Source organism: Malania oleifera, chromosome 12 (genome assembly GCF_029873635.1).
Source record: "Malania oleifera isolate guangnan ecotype guangnan chromosome 12, ASM2987363v1, whole genome shotgun sequence".
NCBI classification, from domain to species: domain Eukaryota; kingdom Viridiplantae; phylum Streptophyta; class Magnoliopsida; order Santalales; family Ximeniaceae; genus Malania; species Malania oleifera.
The window spans coordinates 87495705-87523693 of NC_080428.1; the positions used below are offsets into that span (position 1 = coordinate 87495705).

Here is a 27989-nt window from a genome sequence, read left to right on the forward strand (position 1 = left end):
GCCATCTACTTGGAGCGGGTTGGAAATCCGTCATACGAGGAGGTCAGTGTTAACCTCGTGGTAGCTGAAGTCAGCAAAGGGGATTAGAGAGCTCCTCTGATGCAATTCCTTCGCGACGAATCCCTACCAGAGGATAAGAAGGAGTCTTTAAAGATAAGGAGGAGGGCGGCAAAGTACACACTTGTAGACAAAGAATTGTAGAGGCGATTCCTAACACCGCCATACCTACGGTGCCTGAGTATCGAAGAGGGAGAATACGTGTTAAGGGAAATTCATGAAGTAGTATGCGAAAATCATTTGACCAGCAAAGCTTTAGCCTACAAAGCCCTACAACAAGGATTCTACTGGCCCACTATGAGGAAGGATGCAATCGAGATAGTCAAATGGTGCGATAGGTGCTAGTGGTGCGGTGGAATACCACACCTTCCGTCCAGCCTTCTCTCCCCCCTGACCAGTCCTTTTCCCTTCGTCCAATGGAGATTGGATATCTTGGGACCACTGCTTCAAGTGACTGGGCAAAGGAAGTTTTTGTTGGTGGCAATCGATTACTTCACCAAGTGGGTAGAGGTTGAAGCCTTAACTCACATAACTGAGCGAAACATCACCCGATTCGTGTGGGCGTCGGTGGTTTCCTCGGGCAGCTTGGCACAAACAACTTGACAAGAAATGCTGCAAAGAGCAGCTCGACACAAACCGCTCAGCAAAAAATGCCACGAAGAGCAATTCGACAGAAACAGTTCGGCAAGAAATGCCACGAAGGGCAGCTCGGCTGAAATAGCTTAGCAAGAAATGCCGCAAAGAGCAGCTCGGCAGAAACAGCTCGACAAGAAGTGCCACGAAGGGCAACTCGGCACAAAATGCTCGGCAAGAAATGCCGCAAAGAACAGTTTGGCAAAAAATGCTACGAAGAACAGTTCGGCAGAAACAGTTCGGCAAGAAATGCCACGAAGGGTAGTTCTGTTGAAACAGCTTAGCAAGAAATGCTGTAAAGAGCGGCTCGACATAAACGACTTGGTAAGAATTGCCACCAAGAGCAGTTCGACCAAAACAACTCGACAAGAAATGCTATGGGGAGTAGCTTGACACAAACAGTTCGGTAAAAAATGCTGCAAAGAGTAGCTTGGCAGAAACAGCTCGACAAGAAATGCCATCAAGAGCAGCTTGGAAATAAAATGCCCAAGAACACAACTCGGTAGAAAACGGCTCGGCACGAGTTGCCCTGAAGAACAACTCGGCAAGAGCATCTCAGCTGAACCACCTGGACATTAGCTGAGCAGGCATCGGCTCGGACCAGCTGAACCCCTGTGTCATCGGACCGGCAAAAAGCAGCTCAGCAGAGCCGAATGAGAGCCCAATTGGCTTGGACCAGCCGAACCCTCTTGGCATCGGCTCGGCAGAAGGCAGCTCGGCACACGAATCGGCTCGGCAGAGCTGAAGGGGAGTCCAACTGGCTCGAACCAGCCGACCCTAAAAAAAAAAAATTAAAAAAAATAAGAAGAGAGAGAGAGAGAGGGAGATCCCAGTTCGAAATTTCAAGAACAAGTTCTGAAAATTCGAAACTAAGTGGGGACAACTGATATGTCCAAAATATATTAGCTGATAAAAGGAAGCCAACGCCTAACAATCACTCTTCAAGTCAAACCTTCTGGTGAGAGCAAAACTCAATAAAGAGGGGAGAGATCAACGCTGGTGCCTTAAACGCCTAGAGTGATACATGCTGACGCTTTATGACCCTAGAGCTCACGCCCCCGTGTCATAATGATGAATCACCTCAAGGGTCAATACTTGCCACTATAAAGAGGGTGACGCAAACAGACGAAGGTATCTCATTCTTAATTCACTTTTACTGATGCATTCAACCTCTTTGAAGCATTCCCCTTGCTTAGGCATTGGAGTGATCCCCTGGAGTACACCCCGGGTCCTCCAAGCCTGTTTTGCTTTTACCCTTTTTAGGTCATCAGAAGTCGGATAGCAGTCTTGCAGGTCATCGCCATTTTTATTCCGCAACAATCTCAAATGGAAAGCTGTAGCCCCAAAGGTTCATTTAAATAGTATGCTTATGTTTATTTAAATTACATGTATTAACACTAGAACGTGAATGAAGTTAAAATTTGTTTGAGTTAAAATACCAAAAAAAAAAGAAGAAAATGCTATGGAAGTAATGACAAGTAAAAAAGATGTCTCCACTGCCATTTAATGTACTTCCATTTGTAAAATTTGGATTCTGCAGCAGTTGCAATTATTTATTTCTTTCCATTTTTGTGTTCAATTCATGGGGATTTTATTGGAATAATTATTTGTCAGTTTTGTGAGTCAAATGTTAATATTATTTCAATTTCAAAGCTCATAAGCTAGCATGAATCTTTGTGGTATAAAATTTTGTGTTGTTAGTGGCCATTAGTGATATCCATTAATGAAACAAAAATCTTATTTGTGCAAAGATTGATTTCTTGAATTATGCATTGGGTGCATATTATTATAACATCGGAAGTTGCATATTTTTTAAAATTTCAAAGTTCAAGTGTTAGCATGAATTTTTTGGGTATAATATTTTGTGTGGTTACTGGCTGTTAATGATATTTATTAATGAAATAAGATTGTATTTGTACAAAGATTGGTTTCTAGAATTATGCAACAAAGATGCATTTTAGGAACAATTTCTCATGGTGCTTTGTTATCTGCTAAGCATTCACAATCCAGTTTAATTATTAATTAATCAATTATGTTAGATGGCAAGGAGACCCATCAAATGTCTGCACAGAACTTTGTATGCTTAAGTCAATCACATAGGTTGGTTAAGTCAAATGTTTTTTGAAAATAACTTGAAACCCATGTTTCTGCTAATATAAATAGTTACCTATGTGACAGAGGGAACCAACTTGGCCACTAATCACCATGCTTGCATGGACAAAAATATTTTGTAGCTACAATACAGAGGTTCACAAGGAAAACATACTCTTTTAAAAAAAACAAAACTATCAAAATATGGATCTGGATATTTAGGGGAAGAAAAAATGAAAAATGAAGGTTCAAAATTTCAAAAATTACTAGACAGATGACATCCATTACTTAATATTCAATTTTAGAAAACAAAAAGCAGTCTTGGACCTTGTTGCAGGATATTCAAGCATGGTGGTGATGTGATACTTGAAAGCTTTTTTAGTAAAAAAAATATTTGAATCAAAGAGCTCATTAATATATGTAGCAATTACATGAGAGAAACGGCATACAATTACCATTGCATCAAAAACCAATTTAAGTTGAATGTTTTTTGAAACCTACTTGGCCATGCTACTGCCAATACACAGGTGTGCTGCCACACGCTTGGGGTTCTTCATGAAATTTTTATATCTCAAATTTTAGTTGAAATGCTTGGAATTCAGTGCTGATTTGAGTAGGATCACTCAAAAGGTATATTAATTTTCTTTGTGTTCATGCTTTGGTGGGAAAAAAACATCTTGGGGAGCATATTTTATTGTGTTAATCAATGAAGCTTCTATTTGAAATTATGAGATTTAAAAAAATATTTTGAGAGCATTTATGCTTTTTGTGGCTGGCGAAAAATATTAATTTTTGCATGTGCATTGTTGGTTGAGCAGCTGAATGCTATACTGAAATGGCTGTGCAATGCAACCGTGCAAGCGTGCAACTCTGAGAATGGTTCCCACTTAGAGGGTAAAATGCAGAGGAAACAGAACAAGCAGTGGAAAATTATGAGAACCTAGCTGGCAATGTAGCATGTTCAAAAACTGATGGAGCATCAGAATTGGGGTAAGTCCATTGCATTTTACATCACATTTAATAGTCAAATAAAGTGAAAAATTGAAACCTGGGATCAGATAATATGGAACATGTATTATTTGGTATTTTTTCCATTTTGTTTCCTAGGAAAAAAGAATTTATTATTGATTTTTGTTCTTTCTACTTGGTTGTAAAATCACATGCCACTTTTTATACCTTTTTTTTTTTTAAAATGCACTTATTTTCATTTTCCCTAGAGAATTGTATTCCTTTTTCGAGACATAATCAGTGCTTGTCATATTGTATGGTGATCTTCCACAGCCAACAGGATTGACAAGAAAAACACTAATTTAATGGGTTGTCAAAGGAACTTCCCTGCCCTTTTGTTTCTTATTTTTGTCATTTTAGTTAAAAAACAAATAAATTCTCAACTCTTATGTTCATTTTCTCATATTATGCATCTAAATGCTATGTCACCGGTGAGGCCAATTCTGTTGAGCTTCAACCCAAAGAATTTATTTCTTTCTTTAATCCTATTAATTGGATTTTTTTTTTTGACAATGAACAATTAACATCTTCCTTCTGTTTCAAGTGACTTTACTATGATATTTTTTCCTGGCCAACGTAGTTATTTTGTTTCTTAGACTAGAAATTCATAGAATGGATATTAACAAATTATATCTCGTTCCCACTTGCTTAATTTACCAGCACTATCTTAGCATTTATTTGACTGCAGAGTAACAATCAAATATGTATGTGGCTTTGTCATTTTCTGTCCTAACAAAAATGCCTCCGTCCAGAGAAAAAAAGAGACAATTATACCCATAGCAATCCAGCAAATTTCTGTTTTTAAACCCCATTTTCCCTTTAAAAAGTAAAGGGCAGTTAACTTGATTCTTTTCTCTTTTCAAATATTGCTTTATTTTTTATTTGTTTGGCCTTTTGGATTCGGAGGCAGATGTAAATTTGTTTGTGCACGTTAAACAATGTATTGGCTAATTTATGTTAAAGAGTGCTGACATTAGCAAATAACAAATGCATTGTTTATTGTGTAGATTAACAAATGCATTGGCAGATCTGCAGATTTGTTCTGCACTTTAAACAATGTATTGGCTAATTTATGTTAAGAGTGTTGACATTAGCAAATAACAAATGCATTTGTAGATTAACAGATGCATTGGCAGATCTGCATTCTCTGCAATTTGTTCTTTCTGCACTGTGCACATTAGCAAATGCACTAACTTGTGTAAGTTGATGCCTTTTGCTCCATTTCCAATTTGCTTTTGATTTGTTCCCTCTTTCAATCCAGCAATGTAGGTAAATTTGTTTGTTTCATGCATTAGGACATGCATTAATTCAGTTTATTCTGCACAATAAGAAGGGATGAAAATAGGAAAAAAAAAAAGCAAAATTTTTTTCTTCAGGAAACTAGGATTAGATTAGCAACTTGGAATATAGGGACACTTATAGGTAAAAACATGGAAATTGTGGATACAATGATTAGATGAAGAATTAATATAATTTGCCTTCAAGAAACTAAGTGGGTGAGGGAGAAAACTAGAGAAATCGATAAATCAGGATTTAAACTTTGGTACATTGGAAAAGAAAAACATAAAAATGGAGTAGGCATTATTATAGACAAAAATTTAAAAGATAGTGTTGTGGATGTAACTAGAGTAAGAGATAGAATTATAAAGATTAAGATGGTATTAGCACAAGAGATAATAAATATCATTAGTGCTTATGCTCCTCAAGTTGGCTTAGCACAAAATCTTAAGAGACAATTTTGGGAAGATATGGATAGCATTATACAAGGCATACCAAAGACTGAGAAAATATTTATAGGAGGAGATATGAATGGACACGTTGGAAGAGATAATAAAAATTATGAGAGGATACATAGAGGATATGGATATGGAGACAAAAATGAGTCTGGGGAGATGATCTTAGACTTTGCTATGTCATATGATTTTAGTATAATGAATACTTGCTTTAAGAAGAGAGAAGAACACTTAATAACCTTTAAAAGTGGACAAAATAGAAGTCAAATAAAACTTTTTTTAACTAGGAGGGTAGATCGTTTATCATGCAAGGATTGTAAAGTTATTCCAGGTGAAAGTTTAACCACACAACATAGAGTCTTAGTGTTAGATATATGTATTAAAAAATGGAAGAAAAAGGATAAAATAAATCAGTGTAGGAAAACTAGATGGTGGAACCTAAAAGAAGAAAATATTATAAAATTTAAAGATAAAATGATCAAAGATGGGAATTGGACCATAGAGGATGAGATAGATACAATACTCTTTGGAATAGATTAGTTAGCTCTATTAGAAAGATAGAAAAAGAGATTTTAAGTGAATCAAGGGGAAGATTCTCGAATAGCAAAGAAAGTTGGTGGTGGGATAAAGATTTACAAAAAATCATAAAGACAAAAAGAATTTGGTATAAAATGTGACAAAAATGTAGAAACAGAGATAACTTTAAAAAATATAAGGAGACAAAAAAAGATGCAAAAAGGGCCGTTAGTGAAGCTAAATATAAATCTTTTAATAGTTTGTATGATAGATTAGGTACAAAAGAAGGGGAAAGAGATATATTTAAACTTGCTAAGCTAGAGAAAGGAAGAGTTAAGACTTAGGAAATGTAAAATGTATAAAAAGTGAGGGTGATATTGTCTTGGTTAAGGACGAAGATATTAAAGAAAGATGACGAAGTTACTTTAGTATATTGTTTAACGAAAACCAAATAAAAGGCTTAAACTTAGAATTGTCACATGAGGAAAAGACTAAAAATATAAGATTTAATTGCAAAATTAGAGTTAATGAAGTTAAGTTTGCACTAAAAAAGATGAAAAATGTGAAAGTTATGGGACCAGATAACATCCCAATTGAAGTTTGGAAATGCTTGGGTGATAACAGAATTATATGGTTAGCAATATTAATTTAATACAATTGTAAAAACTTAGAAAATGCCAGATGAATGGAGGAAAAACACTTTAATACATATATACAAAATAAAGGAGATATTCAAAATTGTAGTAACTATCGTGTAATTAAATTTATGAGTCATACGATGAAACTATGGGAAAGGGTTGTTGAACAAAGATTAAGGTTAGAAACGAAGATTTCAGAAAATCAATTTGGTTTTATGCCTGAGAGATCTACCACAGAAGTTATTTATCTTTTAAGAAGATTAATGGAAAAATTTAGGGAAAAGAAGAGGGACTTGGATATGATATTTCTTGAACTTGAGAAAACATATGATAGGATACCTAGGGAAGTTCTATGGTGGGTTTTAGAAAAAAAGGGTGTATGTTGTAGGTATACCGATGTCATTAAGGATATGTACGATGGAGTAATGACTAGTGTAAGGACTATAGATGGAGAAACTAGAGAATTTCCAATTACCATAGGTGTACATCAAGGATCTGCTTTGAGTCCTTTTCTTTTTGCTTTAATGATGGACCAATTGATTAGGAGTATTCAAAAGGAGGTTCCATGGTGTATGTTGTTTGCAGATGATATTGTATTAATTGACGAAACTAGGGACGGAGTAGAGACTGAGTTAGAATTATGGAGAGAAGCTTTGGAATGTAGAGGCTTTAGGATAAGTAGAAATAAAACAGAATATATGAAATGTAATTTTAGTAATGATAGGAGGAATATTGGAAATAAAGTTAAACTTGATGATGAAGAAATAAATAATACTTGCAGATTTCGATACCTTGGATCTATTATGTAAGCCGAAGGAGAAATTGAAGATGATGTAATGCATAGAGTTAAAGCAGGTTGGGTAAAATGGAGAAGTGCTTCAAGTATGCTATGTGATCGTAGAATACCCTTAAAATTGAAAGAGAAGTTTTATATGACAGCTATAAGATCAGCTATTTTTATACGGATCGGAATGTTGGGCGACGAAAAAACATAATATCCAAAAAGTAAAAGTTGCCGAGATGAGAATGCTTAGATGGATGAGTGGTATAACATTGAAAGATAAATTAAGGAATGAACATATTTGTGGTAAGTTAGGTGTAGCTCCTATAGAAGATAAGATAAGGGAGGGACGACTCAGATGGTATGAACACTTGCAATGTAGGCCAGATAGTGCATATGGGAGGAAGAGTGACTTAGTTACTGTGGGAGCCAATAGAAGGGGTAGGGGCAGACCTAAAATAACTTGGGAGGAGATAGTGAGTAAGGATTTAATATCTTTGAATCTATCAAAAGAAATGGTCCATGATCGCATAAATTGACAGAAAATGATTCATATAGCCGACCCCACTTAGTGGGACTAAGGCTTGGTTTTGTTGTTGTATAAAAACTGACTTATCCCTTTTACTTGTGAGCTCCGTATTGAATTATGGAGGGCGTTCTTGTTGAGAGAGGAGGAATCGAGGAGGTGCTTGTTGCATCCAAGCAATTTGATTGTGGTAGGTGCATGTGTTTTGATTACCATAATTAGTGGGATTGGGGGGGGGGGGGGGGGAGAGGGAGAGAGAGATTTGCTAAAGTGTCAAAAGATCCCCATTGAAGAGCGTTTGGGGTTATTTATGGGGAAAAAGGCAAGAGGATTGACAAATTATTGGGCCGATAAGGTCATGCCATATAGGTGGGGGTGAGAGAAGAAAATGAAACATGTATACAAATGACACGTGTTGAACGCTTGATCAGCTTAGGAAAAGGCTAAGAGATCATGAGTATTCCACGTGGGAAGCCTGATTTGAACCCACCAAGCCAATACTCTTTAGAACATCTGCGGACTGGGATTATTGAAAACTCTTCCATGTATTTGTTTAGTCAATCCTGGCTCACACTGCCAATTATGTCCTCAATGCAAGCATAATACAATTAATAATTACTTCAAAATTTTGCACAAGCAATTTTGACGTTAGTTACTTCTACAATCTATGCAAAGTGTTAGTTTTATGCATTTACAACAAAATACCAAACCATTAAGAGAAATTTCATTCTTCATTACATGAGTCAAAGCTATAAACTCCAAGTATAGATTCAAATCTAATTTTCCATGTCATTTCTTTTCTGAATTTTGTGGTATTTGACAGAAATCTCCACCTACATACTTTATGATTTCCCCCCTGAAATTGTAGACTCTTTAATGTGAATGTGTAATTTTTTCTTGCTCAATTGTTACTGTTTTGTTGGCATATTAAAGGATAATAAATTATCGTGAACATCATATTTTCTTTACTTTTTCTTGGATATACTTTTCACACCTATTATCCCTTATTATACATACCATCCTTTTGCCATTCCTCCGTTTATCACATATAATTTTTAAACAACAACTATACTTTTTCTTGGATAAACTTTCCACACTCATTATCCCTTGTTATACATGCCATCCTCTTGCCATTCCTCCTTTTATCACATACAATTTTTAAACAACTATAGTAATAAGCCTTAAGTCTCACTAAGTGGGGTCGGCTATATGAATCCTTTTCCGCCAATCCACTTGATCCAGGGCATTTTCTTCGGCTAACTCAAGAGCCATTAAATCTTTTCTCACCACCTAATTCTAGGTTATTTTAGGTCTGCCCCTCCCTCTTCTAGTCATTTATGTAATTTGCATGCTCTTGCTCACTAGTGCCTCACCTGGCCTATATTTTAAGTGTCCAAAACTTCTAAATTGCCTCTCTCTTATTCTGCCACTCCTCCCTCGGCGACATGACCAGCGGCCTCACATGAATTGCAAGCTTGGTCCTTTGCATCTTCTTCCAGAGAGACTCCTCTCTAGCTGAGCGCACAGATCAAGCACAATCCTGCACAACTTTCTCACTCATTATCTCTCCCTCACGCAAGTACATGGGAGCGAGCTGTGGTGATTCATTTGTGATCATCGTGATCGCCTCTTATTGGTGCACAATCTTGCAAGAACAGAGCTACAGATTATGTTCCTATTTGTCTATTGCCGCGGCTGCCGCCGCCACACCACTGCTGAAATACACCAGTGAGATGTTTCCCCATTCATTTCCGTTTTTTAATATGTGGGTGTGGAGCCTACACCTGGTTCTAGAACGGGTGCCAATTGTTTTGGCAGTAGATACAGTTTGGGAGGGACTTCGTTCCTGTTATCATTATTATTTTATTATTTCAAGTCTTTATCTTTCTTTAATCATATATTTTGCACTCTGCATATGTAGCAATAAAGGCCCCATTTATGCATGCACAGAGTTTGTTCTAAGCTCGGATAAAGGTGGTGGATTGCATTAGGTAGCTGACAGCTAGCATAAAACTTGTTAGATATTGATGGCTTGAATTAGATATAATTTTTAACTAAAGAATATTACGTGTTTCTTAATATAAGCATTGAACCATGTTATCGGTTCCAAAAAATAAATTTTTATACTTAGTAAAAAAAAAAAAAAAAAAAAAAAAGAGCTTGCCTTTAATTCATTAACCATATTTACTAGTAAAAGGCCCATGCTACGTTACGGTAGCCTCGAGCATAAATGCTAAACACATAATTAAACATGTTCCATTCAAAAACTTCAAGATTTAATGGCAACGGTAAAATTAAAAAGAGTTTTGACAAATGATTATTGTGGCTCTTAGGTTATGCTACTTTGAATGGGAGGAACCTGTTCAATTCCTTTATTGTCCGAGACTCTGAACTACAATAACATAAATGTTCAATTTCAAATGGTAGCATTGTGGTTGATCCCTTAGAGGAGATATTCAAGTTATGTTCTAAGAAGTAGAGTGGTGCTCTAATAGCACAATTTCTTGGAAGTCTCCTCCTTTTTCTTATCTCCTTTTTCTTACGTTAGAGTTGTAATTTGAAACTTAGTGAATTTTAGCAAGGTCCTAATGAATTTGGATTAATTTGTTATTATTAGGGTCGCTTAACCTTTGATCCAGTTACTTTGAATCAGCTACATTAATCTTTTTAATGCTAAGACGCATATAAAGGTTTGTCCATTAAGATTTGTGCTGGCTGTTGGCACATTGCATTCTCCGGCCAATCATTACCATCGTCATGTCTCCATAAGCAGGATTGTCTCAAAATGACAAATTAGACATGACATAACCAGAGGAACTTCCAATTTTTGTAGAGGTTGGGTTCTTGAAAGGCCTGCACTTTATACAAGCAGAGGAGAGCTCGACAATCCTTAGGAAGCTCAAGCGTGAGAGTTGGTGGCAGGTAAAGGAAATCCAGATGGTGGGGGTGGGGGGGGGGGGGGGGGGTTGTCAAACTGAAGGAGAACTAGGCAATAGAAAGATTTTGAGGTTGGGTTCTTGAAAGGCCTACAATTTATACAGGCAGTTGAGAACTCGACAATCGTTAGGAAGTTCAAGCTTGGGAGTTTGTGGCAGGTGAAGGAATATATTTTTGGTGTTATACACATGGTGGATGGGTTAATATATTTTCCTGCGGTTGGAAGTTGACAAAGGTAATATGTATTTAGTCAAACTCAACTATGCATGTGTTCACACACACTATCATCCTGTTTAGGCTGGCCATGATGTATTGCTTAGGTGTGCAGATTGTATTTTTTTGGTTCTATTATCTTTATTTTTGGGATGGGTGGAGGTTGGTTAGACAAGTATAGAATCATGTGTTACACAATGAGGTTGTCCTCATTAATTGAATATACTCCCCCAATTTCTGATGTGGAGTAGATTTGATCTTTGATCTCATTAAGGCTATGTTGCTTTTTTTGTTTTTTGTTTTTCTTTTTTCTGGAAGAAGGAAAATCTATTTGAGATCAAGATGCAGTATGAGCAAAATAATCCATATTCAAATAATCCTTGACAACCCTATTGATAGGACAAGGGGGAACCTAATTTTTCAAAATCTAAACTCATCAAATGTGTAACCCAAAGTAGATAACTTATCAGCAACCTGGTTTGATATATGGAGAACGTGTCTAGTAGAAACAATGTGAAACCGTGAAAGAAGTATCCCATTGTCTTCAACTAGGTCCACAGTTACATGGGGCTTAATTTGTCCATGTAACCATTGATATTTTGCATAATTTAGGACTAAAAATTCAATGGCATATCCAAATAACTATTTTTTTTTTGTTGGTGGTGCGTGGGGTGGGGGGGAGAAGGTTGGCAAAGACCATAATGCATTTCTAATGACTCCAATGAGGGGTGTCACCCAAGTATACGAGAGAGTTTAATAAGGGCATGTCTTAAAACTTAATCACAGCTTATGGGCAGTTTATAGATGAATTTTGAAATACTACAAAGTCGTCGAGTTTCTTTACATTGTTAGCCTTAATTATAGGAATAATTGTGGGAATTTGATTAGATTGGGGATTTGATTAGCCTTATTTATAAGAGTGATTGTGGGGATTTGATTAGATTGTACAGTGATTATTTCTTTCTTTCTTATGTATAAATACCCCTTCTCCAGTGATAATAGATCATCAAATTTTTTTCCCATTCTTCTTGATCTAACATGGTATCGCAGCCCTAGTAATTTTTTTTAGCCTCTTCCCTTCACGACTTCCGCTGTCACCGCAAACTTAATCCAATCTTGCTGTCTAAGACCTTCCGGTAATCCGACCATTCCACCAACATCCCTGCCAACTCCTACCAGATTTGCGTTGCCAACCTCCCTCGGTGCCGATGATCCTTTGCCACCTTTAACCATTGTCGTTGCCTCGCCATCATTTGGAACCACCAATTGCTTCTTCTTCTTCTGGTATGGCAACTTGTGGTTACACCAGTGTCACCGGTCAGCTCCACTCCTTTGTTGTAGCCCCTTGTCTCCTAGTCTTCGTCGATGGCTGCCTTTGACACCAAGCTAGCATTTTTCCATTGATGATTGCACAGACGTCATTGATTGCTAGAACCTTGTTCCATCTGCTCCTGCGGCATCCTATATGCTGACTTCTTCATCGAGCTTCTCTAGTTGTACAAGGTTTTTTTTTATAGTTTAGGGGTTTACAGGCGTTGGATGTAAATCTGGTTTATTGTTGAAATATTGAAGGTCAATGAAAAAAAAAAAAGAAGCTATATATATATATATATATATATTTTGGGTTTGCTTGGATATGTTTCTTTGAGTTATTGGTGTATCTAGCCTCCTATTTATAGTTCTTCTGCACAACTTGCCACCATGGAAAAAACAGAGTTTTTCAACCTATTCACACAATTCTTAATGGATCTAACTATAATCTTTGGGCTCAAAGCATGCGTAGTTTTCTCATTAGACGGAAACTTTGGCGCATTACTACTGGTGAACTTGGTACACCCATACGAAATGAAGGGGAGTCTTAGGATAAATTTCTTGAACAAATTGATGATTGGGAGAGTAAGAATCATCAGGTCATTACTTGCCTTCGGAACACTTTAGTCCCATCGATTCATATTCAATTTGAGCAGTTTGATATAGCCAAGGAGACTTGGGATTTTCTTGCTCATCGATGTACTACTACTGGTCTTTCTTATCAACATCAACTTTGGACTCTTCTGCACAATTTGAAGCAGGAATCTGGACAATCAATCAATGATTTCTTGGCCCAGGTTCAGCCTCTTTAGAATCGGCTTGCTCAATCCCTGATAAATACTAATCAAATGCATCTCATTCAATTTCTTATGGCCTTGCGTCCTGAATATGAACCAGTTCGTGCTTCCTTGTTGCATTGGCATCCTCTTCCCACTTTAGATGGTGCCATATTTGAGATCATTTTTGAGGAAACTCGTCTTGGCATAACGAAGTCTTCTACCCCTAATGTTGTTTTTGCCATTGCTCCTCAACCTCAGCACGGTGGTTGGTCTTTTATCGCATCCGGTCAGCAATTTTGTAAGAACTACTCTAAAAAGGGTCATGTGCTTTCTAAATGTCCTACAGTCGAATGTCGATATTGCCATCGTCTTGGTCATATTATTGACAATTGCCCTACTTGACCTTCAAAACCTAGGGGAGATCAACCTCGACCACGGAATAACTCTAGGTCTTCAGTTTCATCTGTTGCTGTTGCTGCTGAATCTTCAAAATCCTCAGCCTCCCAGTCCTTTTTTTTTCTCTAAAAGATTTAGAAAGTGTTCTCAAATAGGTTATGCTATCTAATAATTCTTCTGCTTTGGCTACTATCTCAGGTACATCTTGGTTCTTTGATTCTGCTTGCTGTAATCACATGACTTTTGATTCCTCTTTACTCTCATCTCCGATCTCGTTCACCTCTACACCTATCATTCACAGAGCAAATAGTTCTTCTATGAAAATTAATCATATTGGTCATGTTTCCTCTTTCGCACTTTCATTGCCTAATACATATTATGTGCCTAACCTAACCTTGAATCTCATTTTTGTTGGTCAAATTTGTGAACTTTGTCTCGAAATAATATTTTCTATTGATGGTTGCCGTGTGTAGGATCCGCAGACAGGACAAATTCTTGGGGCCGGCCATAAAGTTGGAAGGTTGTTTGAGCTCAATTATCTTCGTGTCCCAATTTCCCAATCACTGCATCTACAATCTTTTCTGGGTCTCTTTTTCATCTTTGGCATCTTTGGTTAGGTCATGTGTTAGTTAATAAACTTTGTTTTCTTGTTTCTTCTAGGTTATTAGGCTCAGTGAAAACTAAATCTTTGCATTGTTCCCATTGTAACCTAGCTAAACAATCAGCTTTGTCATTTAATAAAAGTGATTCTATTTATGCCAATCCTTTTGATTGGTGCATTGTGATATTTGGGGCCTGTCTCCTACTCCTACTATGAGGGTTCTTGCTACCATGTTTTGTTTGTTGATGACTATTCTTGGTTTACCCATATATATCCTGAAAAATAGATCTGAGTTACCCCAAGTTTATTTTACTTTTGCCACTATGATTCAAACTCAATTTTTCCGACCCCATTAAAGCCTTCTGTATGGATAATGCCATGGAATATAAGAATTCTTATTCTCTCAATTTTCTTCAAAAACAAGGCACTATTGTCCAATGCTCTTGCTTGGGCACATCTCAACAAAATGGACGTGCAGAATGTAAACATAGGCATATTCTTGATTCTGTTAGGGCAATGCTTTTATTTGCATCTTGTACTGAACGTTTTTGGGGTGAAGCAGCTCTTACCGCTCTTTTTACCATAAACCGTGTTCCTTCCTCCGTTCTTCACAATGGGTCACCATTAGAAAAATTGTGTGGTTATCCACTAGATTATAAAACCTTGAAAGTGTTTGGTTGTGTCTGCTTTTTTCTATTGCAACCTCATGAGTATACCAAACTTGAACCCCGAGCACGTCTTTGTTGCTTCGTAGGTTATGGTATTGAACATAAAAGATATCGTTATTTGGATCCAATTTTGAATCAACTTCGAATATCTCAACATGTTACCTTTTCAGAGCATGCAATGTTTTCTTCTCTCTCTAAATTTCAGGGTTGTGTCTCATCTTCTTCTCTATTCTTTACTAATCTGTCCATTGACTTGTTTCCTGATAGTTCTCCTACAGACTCTACTACTAAGCTCAGCACCCTTGCCCCGTCTTCTATGACCTCGTCCTCAGAATCTGCACCATCTGCTGAACCTTTTACCTCTCAATCTGATTCTTCTTCATCTGTTCCTCCTCTCCTTTGTCGTTCTGACATAGTAAGTCACTTGCATACTAAATTTCATGAGCACCATTGTTATTCTGCCATTGCCTCTCTACATGAACCTTGTTCTTACAAGGAAGGCAGCTCTAATCCTATGTTGCAACAAGCAATGATAGATGAAATTCAGACCTTGGAAAAGACACATACTTGAGACTTGGTTGATCTTCCTCTTGGTAAAACTTTAGTGGGTTGTAAGTGGGTCAAAAAAATTAAGACTCACTCAGATGGTTCTGTGGAGCATTACAAGGCTCGATTAGTTGCCAAAGGTTTCACACAAGAGTATGGAATTGATTACGAAGAGACCTTTGCACCTGTGGCTTGAATTACATTTGTTAGAAGTCTCTTAGCTTTTGCCGCCGTTAAAAAATGGAAATTATATCAGATGGATGTAAAAAATGCCTTAATGGTGATCTTCAGGAAGATGTTTATATGCGGCCTCCACCAGGCTATGCTTATGCTTCTTCAAAAGTTTGTCATCTTCATCAAGCCCTTTATGATCTGAAACAAACCCCTCATACTTGGTTTTCAAAGTTTAGTTCAACCATTGATCAACTTGGGTTCTTCTCCAGTCCTTTTGACTCCCCTCTCTTTATTCGTAAAACTAACAATGGCATGGTTCTCCTTTAATTATATGTTGATGACATGATTATTACAGGTGATGATACTGAAGGCATATCTAGCCTTAAAGGTTATTTGCACCATCATTTTGAAATGAAGGATTTGGGAGCTTTGATGTACTTTCTTGGGCTTGAAGTATCTTTGTCCTCTGATGGCCTTTATCTTTCTCAGTCTAAATATGCTTCTAACCTTATTTCCTGTGTTGGTTTGACTGATAACAAGACAGTGTCTACTCCTCTTGAGCAAAATGCTTAGTTCACTCCAATGGATGGAACGCCACTTGAAGATCCTACAGTTGGTTGGTAGTCTAGTATACATCACTGTCACACGCCCTGATATTTCATATGCTGTTCATTTGATAAGCTAGTTTATGGCTGCTCCCTGTACTACCCATTATGTTGTTGTTCTCCGAATTAGTCGCTATGTTAAGAGTACTCTGTTTCATGGACTTCACTTTTCCTCTACTTCACTTGATCTTATGGGGTATTCTGATGCTGATTGGCTTGGAGATTCTACTGATCGTTGGTCTACTATTGGTTACTATTTCTTCCTTGGCACCTCTCTAATTTTTTGGCGAAGTAAGAAACAAAATGTTGTAGCTTGTTCTAGTACAGAAGCTGAGTATTAGGCTTGTGTAGATGCTGCCTCCGAACTTTTATGGCTTCGATGGTTGTTCGAAGATATGGGTCTTGTTCACAATTCTACCTCCCGTCTTTATTGTGATAATAGGAGTGCCATTCAGATTGTTCATAATGATGTTTTCCATAGCGAACTAAGCATATAGAGATTGACTGCCATTTTGTTCATCAACATCTTGTTCACGGTCTGTGGAAGCTTATCTCTATTTGTTCTATTGATCAGACCGCTGACATTTTTACCAAGTCTCACCTTCCTAGACGTTTTCATGACCTGCGATCCAAACTCAAGTTGGTTTCCTCATCACCATCTTGAGTTTGAGGGGGGATGTTAGCTTTTAATTAGAGGAATGATTCTGGGGATTTGATTAGATTGGGGATTTGATTAGCCTTAATTATAGGAGTGATTGTGGGGATTTGATTAGATTGTACAGTTATTCTTTCTTTCTTCCTTATGCATAAATACCCCTTCTATATGGATCGGAATGTTGGGCGACGAAGACACATGAGATCCAAAAAGTAAAAGTTGCCGAAATGAGAATGCTTAGATGAATGAGTGGTATAACATTGAAAGATAAATTAAGGAATGAACATCTAGTAAGTTAGGTGTAGCTCTTATAGAAAATAAGATAAGGGAGGGGTGACTCAGATGGTATGAACACTTGCAACGTAGGCCTTATAGTGCACTTGTGAGGAAGAGTGACTTAGTTACTGTGGGGGGTAGTAGAAGGGTTAGGGTTAGACTAAAAATAACTTGGGAGGAGATAGTGAGTAAGGATTTAATATCCTTGAATTTATCAAAAGAAATGATCCATGATTGCATAAATTGATGGAAAATGATTCATATAGCCGACCCCACTTAGTGGGACTAAGGCTTGGTTTTGTTGTTGGCTTGGTATTTTCGGAGATGTTTTAATCCTTTCAAGTTAAGAAGGGAAACTTAGGAGGCTCAAAATGATATATTGCAAAAAAAATTATCTGGACCTTTTCTGTTGATGTCATAAAAATTGATACTTTTGTTAGCTTTGATCTCTGTTGGATTATCAATATTGCAATTCAATATCTGTGATAGTTATGCCTTTGCCAACATTGGTTTCCTTTCACATTGAGCATCTTGGGATCGTTTCGTAATTTTTTGGTGGAATTTTTGTGAAGAGATTTGTACCTCAAAGTGAGTGAACGAGCAGTTGCATATGTGTATGCATTTGCTTAATGCACTCGGTTTTGTAGGTGCTGGCTTATTATTGGGAAGATATCATAAATTTAAGAGATTCTTAAAAAAACAAATGACTGATAAAATATGGGAGGTTTTATGTTGAGTCTGCATAAGTCACTTGTAAAACCTGACAAATTTGTTGATTTGTCAGAATCAACTCTCAATTATCACGTGGCTATGAGTGTTGATGATATATAATTTATGCCTTTGCCAAATTTTCTTCCCCAGATGCAGTTTCTTTGGATGCTTGTATTTTTGTTGTAATGTTTTTCGTAATGAGATTTTAACCTCAAAGTGAATATTTGAATAGATTATAAGAACATTGAAATAAAAATTATAGACCTACATTAATAGATTTAGGACAATGTTGTCCGCTCCTAATACACGAGCAAAAATGAGTTTTTGATGTATGTGGTTGTTTTCATTTTTTCTTTTTTGTCCTGCTGCATGGATTCGTGGAGAGATTCTAATGCATTTAGTATTATTATATAATTATAATAATTATTTTTGCGGCACAAATTTTATCTGCTATTTTTGGCTTTGCCGCATGGCATCCATGCAGTACCTAACCTTGATGCTGGAGTACATGAAATGGAGCTATTGGCAGATAATTAAATCCTTCGGAATTTTGGTGATTCATGGTAGCAATTGCGGATTATGTTTGTGCCTGAAACTATCATAATTGTTGGCGTGATTCCTTCTCAATATAATGAAAATGTTTTATGTAATGTAAGTGTTTATTTACACTTTAAGATGTGATCGCCCATTGGAATGTTTGTAGTACAGATGTTATATTTGATCAATAGAGATGTTTGTCTTAGTAATTGTTGTATGCCCATGTTTCTGCTATATTTAGCAAACATATTTGTTTTTGCAGTTGGCGGCCGTCAAGTGCAAGGAAAGCTCGGTCTTTTAATGCTTTGCGTTTTGAGACAAAAAGTATTTCGTCCTGGCCTTATTTGTTTATAAGGGAAAAAAATAGTAGTAGTATGTTTGGTATGTTGGAATTAGAATTGGAACGAAACATGAAGGTTTTAGAGTGGAAATTAAAGGGAAAGAGAGATGTGTTGGGGGATGTGGCAGCCCACTTGATTATGAAGAACGTGAGGAAGCCTAGTTGGGTTGATTGTGTCTATCCTGGCGTCTGAACAAGTATGCCCTGCTTGAATATTGTACGAGCTGGTTTCAAAATTGGGTCGCCAGGTGGTGGTGCTGGTGGTGGTATGCTGCTGCTGCTTAGCTCCTATAGTTTACCGTATTATTGATGATTTGTTTTGTTCTTGGGTACTGTCGTTTGGGTTCACATATGGATTGTATGATACGGAACTTAGTGAAGTTGTAGGAGGGGCCAGGGGGGGCCTTATTTGTTTTATGATTTATTGAAGCAGGATATGGATGCGTGGAGGGTGGTTCAGTATTTTAACTATCAGACGCATGCTGCAATTGCATGCCCAGACCTTCCAACAACTTAAAACTCTCCCTATTCCATTTGTTTACTACTACATTTCTTATGTTATGATGTGGTAACATTAACTGTTCCACCCAGATAATAAGAGTGAGTTGCATGAACCGTGCTTTGATTGATTAGTCAAAAGTTTATTTTAACTTTGAAAATTCTTGGTTAGGAAGGTTCTGCCTTGTTATTTTGTTGTATTCCAGAAAAGCGGAGCGATCCAGATGGTTTGATCGGTCAAATCAGGAGCTTCGGATCGTATTGTGGTATCATTTAACTTCAGAAATAAAAAAAATTTTGACATGTTCCACCAATTTGCACAGAGCTTTCCTTATTGTGCAAATATTTATTTCAAGCTAGAGAGTTATGTTCTTCCTTGAAAAAGTGTAGGGAGTGTGTTTGGTTGTTAGGGAAATAGAAATGGAAAATTTATTAGAAAGGCGTAGGAGTAGAGAAAAATAATTGAGGATGATGGGTAGTTATCATTACCATTGTGGATATGGGAAACAAAGATGGGGACGATAGGGAAAGGTGAGGTGGTTTGAGTGGGCGTGAGAAATGGTTCGCTGACTAATTCATCTCAAATTTGACTTTGGCTATGTCGTTGGCCGTTTAAGTTTACCAAAATAAGTTTCTTAGAAAAAAGGAAAAGAAAAGGTAAGGAGTAACGAGGCAACAAGTTTGGATTCATGGAGTAGTTTTGGGGGAAAGGGCGAGAGCCCAGTCGTGGCAATCTTATCAGTTTGGTTTGGTGGCGGTGGATTCCCATTCTGGAAGCCCACAGCCTTCAATAATAACGACAGGGATGTGTCATTATGGGTCCACCTCACAGGATCACACTGCATCAAATAGTGCGAGCCTTCAACTATTTTATGCGTTAATGACACGGTACGTATTTAAATGGAAAAAGGAGAAAATTTCCAAAGACATTATATCTTATCTTCATTTAGGCTCATTATTTTGATTTGTAATTTTTTGTTCAAGTAGGAAAAATTATGTTTTTAATAATTTCAAGCTTCAAATGGGATTCACAGATTTGTTTAATATTTGAAAGAATAGGAAGTAAAGAATAACTTGGGCACGATTCTTGTTATATTAATTTTGAGTTGAATCAAAGTGATTGTGTCAAATTAAGAATGACTGATAATCTAAAATTTTAAAGGAACGAGTATATATCTTTTCTTTTTAGGTCATCCCATTACTATTAATTAATTAATTATACATATGAGGGTAGCAATCATGGATGGACAAGACTAGACTAATAGAACTTTGTGTAAGCAAAGAAAAGGGGCCATGGTGATAGCCGTCCATGGACAAAGGTGAAAGAGACGGCCGGGGAGATGTGAGGGAAGGGGTGGGGGCCGCCGCGCCGGAGGGAGAAGGCGTAGTTGGGATGGAGACTGGCGGTGAGTGCAAGGGTAAGGGTGGGGTTGGGGGTTGACGCCGACTCAAGTAAACGCCTTTGTCCTCATTTAATCATGCAACTCTTTCCTAACCTCCTCTTTGGATTCTTCTTTCTTTCTAGTTTCGACTCTTTCAACTTTCATTTTCACCCAACCTTGTTTTCATTTCTTTTAATTTTATTACTATTGACCTTAATATGAAATTATTCTCCTTTTCTTACGTTTAAGATAAAATAAAATAAATTGACTTTCTTTAAAATTTAATAAAAAAATATTAATTTTTCTTAAAATTTTAAAAATCTCATATCTGCCATCTTAATTAAGAATCAAATAGTTTGTGAAATGTTGAAATTTTAGGACAAATTTGTGAAAATTTTGAAACTTTACGTCATTATCTTTGGCATAAAAAAATTATTATTGTTTGTGCCTTTTGATCAAAACTCTTAGGATATTTTTCTTTTATTTAATAATTTTTTTTGTTTTATTGAATATTTGAGTAGACTGCAAAAGGTATATTACATGTTTCTTATTCCATATTTTTTAAATTCTTCTTAAGATAGAATCTCGTGAGTATAGAATGAAAGTTCAAACTTCTAGTAGTTAGAATGTCTTCTTCATAATATTATTTTTATTTAGATAAAAATATTAGTAATTAATTAATAACTACTAAAAAAAAAGATTTTGAAATGTGTATAAAAGGATGTTAGTCCCGCTATAAATTTTTACTCACTTTTTTGAAAACGAAAAATAGAAGATTCTTCTCCAAATATTGGCCATCATCAAGGTAACCCACATTCATGCTCCTCTTGAGTTTTATTATTTCTAAAATTACTCAAAATGGTTAAAAATTTTCATTCATTTTTTAAATTTTTTTCTTTTTTTGGGAAATTTAGGGGCTTCAACTTGCCAACTAGGAGTTTTACTCCCACAGATTTATCTTTTTAAAACTATATAACAAGAAACTAAGGTGAAAAGGCTAAAATCTCAAGAACCCAAGCTCAGCACTGAGAAGAAGCAAGTTAATCAATGACAGCAACGGGCGATCGATCACTGAGGAGGGACGGCCGGAAGAAAAACTCGCCGGCGGTGACAGATGAGACGGAGGTTCTCAGCTTACCTTTGGGGGGGGTAGGGGTGCCGCGGGGGGGGGGGGGGGGTGGGTTCACCGGTGACTGGTCTCAATTAATTGGTGCGTGTGAAAAGTGTGAACTTAAAAAGACGCAGAGAGAGAGAGAGAGATGCCGCGTACAAGTCTAGTAGATCAGACGTGTCGAAGATGAGGGCGACAGAGTCGCATTTTGAAATCTGACAATTTTCTAATTTTGTATTTGGTGAGCGCTTTAATTATGCTTTTTCAAAATCATATAATACTGTGTGTGGCGCCGTTGATTAATCGCAAAAGCCTAAAACCCTTCCGGCTCTCGACTGGGTTAATACTTCATTCGAGAGAGAAAGAGAGAGAGCGAGAGAAGAGAGGTGATGAGCTTTATTGTCTCTGTTTCTCCGAGGATCTTTTGAACATCTTCACCGCCTTGCATAATCCACCAAGAACCCTACTTACTACGTTCTTTATGACTGCTGCGGCTTCTTTTTCTGTCGCCTTCCACTCTGGGTAAAGCAAATTCGATTCATTTCTACCTGCTCTCTGCGGCAGAGCAGAATCCCTTTTCCAACCTATCTGCCCCAAGTTCGATTTCTTTCAATTCAGTTCGTATTCGTGTTTAATAAGTACTTAGTTTTTCATTTAGTTAGATTTGGTGTTTGCAGAATGACTACCATGTCTTGTCAGCCGGCGAGAACGGGGAGGCACCGTCAGCGCTACAAGGATCATCTCAGGCTTGTATCAGGGTAACTAACTTCTCTCTCTCTCTCTCTCTCTCTCTCTCTCTCTCTCTCCCTTCAATCCTCAACCCTTCATCGTCTTCTTTACTCTCAGAATTGCTATGATTGGGGAGAATTTGATTTGTTTCCCGGTCTTCTGTACTTACTCCCAAAGTTTTCATTTTTTTCTGGTTCTTTACTAAATTTCGCTTCCTTTAATTTCTTGGTTTTTTAGTATATTATTGTTCAGCAGTGCAATGTAGTGGGTATCCTCTAGACAAGTAGTTAGCAGGATTCTCAGTCTGATAATTGCTTGTTTACCAAGTGGCAAATAATTGAGTTCTTACCTAATGGTTTAACATATACTTGTAGTGGGGTATTTGGTGATGACATTGTTACTTGCTTCTTTAGTCAATTTGTGCTAATAAACAGTAGAGCAACATTGGTCCCTGACATTGACTTTTCTATGCCTAAGATATAGCATGAATATCTATTACTCTTTAAATTAGTTCAATTTCAGTTCAACGGGTGGAATCATCCATCTTTTGCCAAACTGATTTAATTTTTGGTTATGGTGAACCGAATGGGAAATTGAACATGCTTGAGTGCAAGGGCTCAACCTAATCCAATTGGGTGACACAGTTTAATTTATTGTGTTTGGGAGCATCGATTTTTGGCCTCATGTTTGCATTTGTATGGATTTTGGCATATTATAATACAACTTCTTATTTTACTTTTCCAAATCTTTGCAAATTCAAATCCAAAGTCCAAACTCCAAGCTCCCAAACATAGCGTTAGTGTTAGTTTATTTGGAGTTCTAGGAGATTCAAGGATTTTCTTAGAACAATGACGAACAGCAAACAAAAAGTAACAAACAACAAAAAGCCTAACCTTAGGTCCCACTAGGTAGGTCGATTACATGAATCCTTTTTTGCCAATTTACACAATCATGAGCAATTTCTTTCGAAAATTTAAGGGCTATTAAATCCTTATTTACTATCTCATCAAAGTTATTTTAGGTCTATCCTCACCCTTTCTATTGCCACTAGCAATAACTAGCTCACTCCTCCTTACAAGTACATTGTTTGGTCTATATTGTAAATGTCCAAACCATTAAGTTGTCTTTCCCATATCATATCTTCTATAGGTGCTATGCCTAATTTGCCGCGAATGTGTTCATTTCTTAATTCATCTTTTTATGTTATACCACTAATCTATTTTAGCATTTTCATTTTGACAACTTTTACTTTTGTGAATATGTTGTTTCTTAGTTACCCAAATTTTTTTTCTTATAGTCGTGCAATAAAAATTTCCTTTTAATTTTAAAGGTATTCTATCGCACAACACACAAGCACAAGGATATTTTTTTTTTCAAAACATGGATGGAATAAGATTGACTTTGGAAATACGTTTTTTTTTTCTTTATTTATTTTTTTATTTTTATTTAAGGAAAACATCTTAAGATTACTTTGCTCAGGAGTTTTTGTCACCACAACTTGGGCTTACATGTTGTGCGGTATGGGAATGGATACAAATGACTTTCCTCAAAATATTATATAATGGCAGTTACACAACTTTGATATAATTGCAATTCATATGTTAGTTTGGAATGCTGGAGGAATCCTCCTTTTCTTTTTAGTTTGTAAATGAAGAAAGGCCTTCAATTTAGTGTGATTGATGTCTAACTACTTACTAGAAGGAAAACAGTTAATGTTCATACTTCATATTATTTAATCATGTTATGGGATTGCATGCTTTTTATTGTGGAATTAATAACCAAATCTTACACTTGAACTTGAAATTTTGAATTGAAAGAAATACAGAACTCATGAAGACAATAACAAGAATAAAAATTTTGTGTTTTGCTTTAAGAAGGTGCAATATAATGCTAGTAGCAGAAGTCTTTAATAGCTGGGCAATCAGTACTATTTTGGGGCAGGGGTGCCGCTCCCGATAGTAGCTATTCTGTTCCCTTCTTTGTTGGATGTAAAGGAGGATTTTTTTTTTTTTTTTTTAAAACTTAACACGAATCTAATAAAGATTAATGCATCTGCACAGGCTTCTTATCATATCAAGCACCGCAAAACCTAGTGCACAAGGCTCCCATGCCATATTAGGGGTTTAGGGAGGACAAGTATATGCAGCCTAACCTTCCTCATTTTGAAAGGCTGTTTTTGGATGGACTGTAACGCCATTACTGTATGGTGAAGGCTTGCCCACCATCCTATCAAACACTAACAGAGAAAGTCAAATGACTTAGATGGTTGGTTTACATTGATGTAATGCCATCATGTACTCCTATAGAGAGATGTGGGTAACAAGTTAACCTAAACTAAGTATTGATTTTGGTAACAAGTAATTTGTTTAATGACAAGCTAGATGAGATCAGGATGAATTTTCCAAACTGTGCATGTGTAATTCTATATCAACACTAGAGTTGTAGTTGATAAATAATTGATCTCTTAGTTATTATGCAATCTTACCTTGTTTGGAGAGGCTGTTTTAGGTTTTAGCATATCACCATTACTGTACGGTGAACAGTTTGCCCTCCATCTTGTACTAAGATGGTTCAAAAGGCTAAATGGTTCATTTATGCTGATGGCATGCCAACATGTACTCCTATGTAGATATGGGACATGGCTAACAAGTTGTATTAAATTTACTATTAATTTTAGCCACAAATAATTTGTTCGGCCACAAGTAGAATTGTGGATAATTTCAATCACTTAGGTGTTTAGTGTGTCAGTAATTCAGGAATTTGATGAGTTAGTTGTCAAAAAAAGAAAAAGAAAAATAGAAACAATTACTTCTAGGTACCTCACTACTTGGGGATAAGTCCTTTGCTTTTGTTGCTTTTATATTTTACTTTGCAGGCTGTATGGTTGCTTTAGAGCGGTTCTTGTCCACTCAGAAGAACACCTAGGGTTTAACATTACAAATATGTTGCCCTAGTTTTGCTTTTTGAGATTTTTCCATGAGACATCAATCCTGTTTTTGCATTTTATTTTTAAAAAATGCTTAAACTGTGCATGAATGCTTGAACTTCTTTCTTTCTGTTGTCATGTGCCTCCTGGGGTGCCCTTTCCGTGGACTTAGTTTTTTGTTCAAATATAGGTGCATTCCTTATAGGCGTGTGGAGAATACTAGGGATATTAGTTCCACTGTGGAGAATAGAGTGACGATCCTCATGATTTCTTCGCCGAATCGTGATGATCTTGTTTTCCCAAAGGTATGTCCTATTTCACGTCTTTCAGTTTTAGCGCAATCATTTTTGAAGGTAAATTTATTTATTACACTCACCTTATTTTTAGGGAGGATGGGAGGATGATGAGACTCTTTGTGAAGCTGCATGTCGTGAGGCAGAGGAGGAGGCAGGAGTGAGAGGAAAGCTTAGTGTAGGTTCCTTTTCCCAGCATGGCACTAGCACAAAAATTCGTCTTGTTTGTATTATTTATTAGCAAGATCTGAAAATTAGAATCTCACTTTGGAATTATTTGACTTGATTTTCTCATTGCATTGTTGCACTATATATAGACATTCGAGTTTAATTGGTATCCAGCATATGTCCTTTACTAGTCGTGCTTTTGTTGTGCTGCTATTTTTCTAGGTATACAAAGTATTCAGAAATTTTAGTTTTGTGGCCATCACAATGGTCCTTCGTTAATGCTGCATTAGTTTCTTCTCCTCTTGGTTTGGTTTCAAGTTTCAACAGAAATTGTTGAATGATTTGATTCTGAGGTTGACATTATTTGGAAATGAGAGCGGCCCATACTTTTAAACTTGATAGATTCCAAAATTGCATTCATGTTGACCATCTTTTAAAAAAAATTATTTTCTGGGTTTTTTAATTTCTATTCAGGCATATGCTTTTGATCTGCATTTGCTTCAAACAATCTGATTCATCTGAAATGGGGCACTGGATTGAATTCTTAGGAATATTATACATGTTAAACATGATAGTTTTTGAAATTTGGGTCAAAACTTTCGCCTCAATGATTTGATTCATGTATATATTGGCATAGGCATAATTTTTTTTTTTTCATGTTTATAAAAGAATGGTACCATTTTTTACTTCTTAAAACAAAAACTAAGAAACTTTACATGGACATGCTTTCCCAGGAAAATCCCCTGGGAGTCTGGGAGTTTAGAAGCAAGAGCAGACAGAATAGCAGCAGCCTGGAAGGAGGTTGCAGAGGCTATATGTTTGCACTAGAGGTGGACGAAGAGCTTGACTCCTGGCCAGAGCAGGCTATCCATGGCAGAATATGGGTGAGTATGCATTAAAGATATTATAGAGTTGTTGGAGACTCCCATACCATTGGTACATTGCTAATATGAGTTCTCCACTTCAAACTTGTATAAATTGTTTGTCAGATTGAAGCAGCTGAAAAAAAAAAAAAAAATTGAAGAAGCTGAAGGGATGAACAAACTGTAAAAAACATGAGCAGAGCATTCCCTCTGCTAGCCTTTATAGGAGTAGGGGACTGTGGTGAGCGGCCATCCAATCCTGCAGCAGTTAAGTTGCTTGGCTTGGGCTGATCTCACACTTCACCCGACCCCTTTGTACTTCAATCCAATCAATTGATCAATTAAGTTGGTGGGTTTGAGGAGGTTAAAATAAAAGCAGTGGTTTCAATCAAAATTTACACTTGGAGGGTTCAACTAATTTTGGATGAAATATTATTGGGTTCCAAAAACACCTTAGAGCTTCTAGGAAGGGATTGTCTTGACTATTGACCAATGATTCATTTATCCTTCCAGTTTTATGATTATGGATATGAATATGACCATTTGTGAATTATCTCATGACACTTGTTAACAGAGTGGTCTGAATATAGTATCTGCACAATGACTGTATCCTATGACTCCCCCATGAGTAAATTAGAGAATTTCACGTGAAGAGGACTCTTCCAAACTTGAAAAAAGGGATAATTAATGTGGTTGTTTGCCTTGTGCAGCTTAGCGAAGAGGAAGCATTCAAACGCTGTCGATATGAATGGATGAAGGAAGCTCTTCGAATATTTCTGGCTTCCCTGACCAAGGAGAGGACAGTGGACACGAGAAAAGAGTCGGTGGGACATCCTTCAAACATTTCTGGCTTCCCTTGCCGAGGAGAGGACAGAAATGGACATGAGAAAAGAGTTGGTGGGACATCCACGATTTTCAGCTGCAGCTTCCAGATGCCCGGCGGGAGAGCTTCAAATGTGTCACTGGGAGCATTCTGGCATTCAACCCCTTGACGGATTCCTGTAAATACATTGTGCTAGGTTGGTGACTTCTGTACAATTCCCCTCACCATATCTGTTAACCTTCTGTCGTCCTTGTATTGTTAAGCTGTGCATAGTTTATCCTCTTCCTCAAATCTTCTTTGCTCTCTGCAAAGCTTGTATTGTGATGAAACTCTGTATTATTCTGTGGCCGAGCTAAATTTGAGGAAGGAATAAAACCGGTTTTTTCTCTTCTTTTTTTTCCTCCTCTTCAGTTAAGATGAAGCATCATTTTTTTCGATTTTTTTGAATTTACTGGATCTGTGAT

General features: G+C 36.9%; 1 protein-coding gene and 1 long non-coding RNA gene across 4 annotated transcripts in view; both read left to right on the forward strand.

Annotated features, from left to right (window-relative positions):
* The window catches only part of LOC131145163 (uncharacterized), a 29745-nt gene extending 10381 nt beyond the window's left edge, over positions 1–19364 (forward strand). Inside the window, exons 2-3 of the long non-coding RNA XR_009134005.1 lie at positions 3600–3771; positions 18655–19364. This is a non-coding gene — a long non-coding RNA (uncharacterized LOC131145163). The remainder of the gene's footprint in view (positions 1–3599; positions 3772–18654) is intronic.
* A 1839-nt stretch (positions 19365–21203) lies between these two features.
* On the forward strand, positions 21204–27916 carry LOC131145164 (nudix hydrolase 13, mitochondrial-like). Of its 3 annotated transcripts, XM_058094275.1 has the most exons (7): positions 21204–21417; positions 21527–22245; positions 22401–22481; positions 25569–25683; positions 25766–25849; positions 26574–26723; positions 27413–27916. In XM_058094275.1, the coding sequence occupies exons 2-7, from the start codon at positions 21980–21982 to the stop codon at positions 27692–27694; spliced, it is 978 nt and encodes a 325-aa protein (XP_057950258.1). In that variant the 5' UTR covers positions 21204–21417; positions 21527–21979; the 3' UTR covers positions 27695–27916. The 3 variants fall into 3 exon arrangements, with proteins under 3 accessions (XP_057950258.1, XP_057950259.1, XP_057950260.1); XM_058094276.1 differs by lacking the exon at positions 21527–22245; XM_058094277.1 differs by lacking the exon at positions 21204–21417 and having other exon boundaries at positions 21806–21964.
* The last annotated feature ends 73 nt before the right edge of the window (positions 27917–27989 follow it).

Excerpts from the sequence above, each read along its gene's own strand:
- LOC131145164 (XM_058094275.1), top strand. The coding sequence starts at position 21,980 with ATGCTTTTTCAAAATCATATAATACTGTGTGTGGCGCCGTTGATTAAT. Across the intron at positions 22,482-25,568 it reads CATCTCAGGCTTGTATCAGG|GTGCATTCCTTATAGGCGTG; the intron begins GTAACTAACTTC and ends GTTCAAATATAG. Across the intron at positions 26,724-27,412 it reads CTATCCATGGCAGAATATGG|CTTAGCGAAGAGGAAGCATT; the intron begins GTGAGTATGCAT and ends TGCCTTGTGCAG.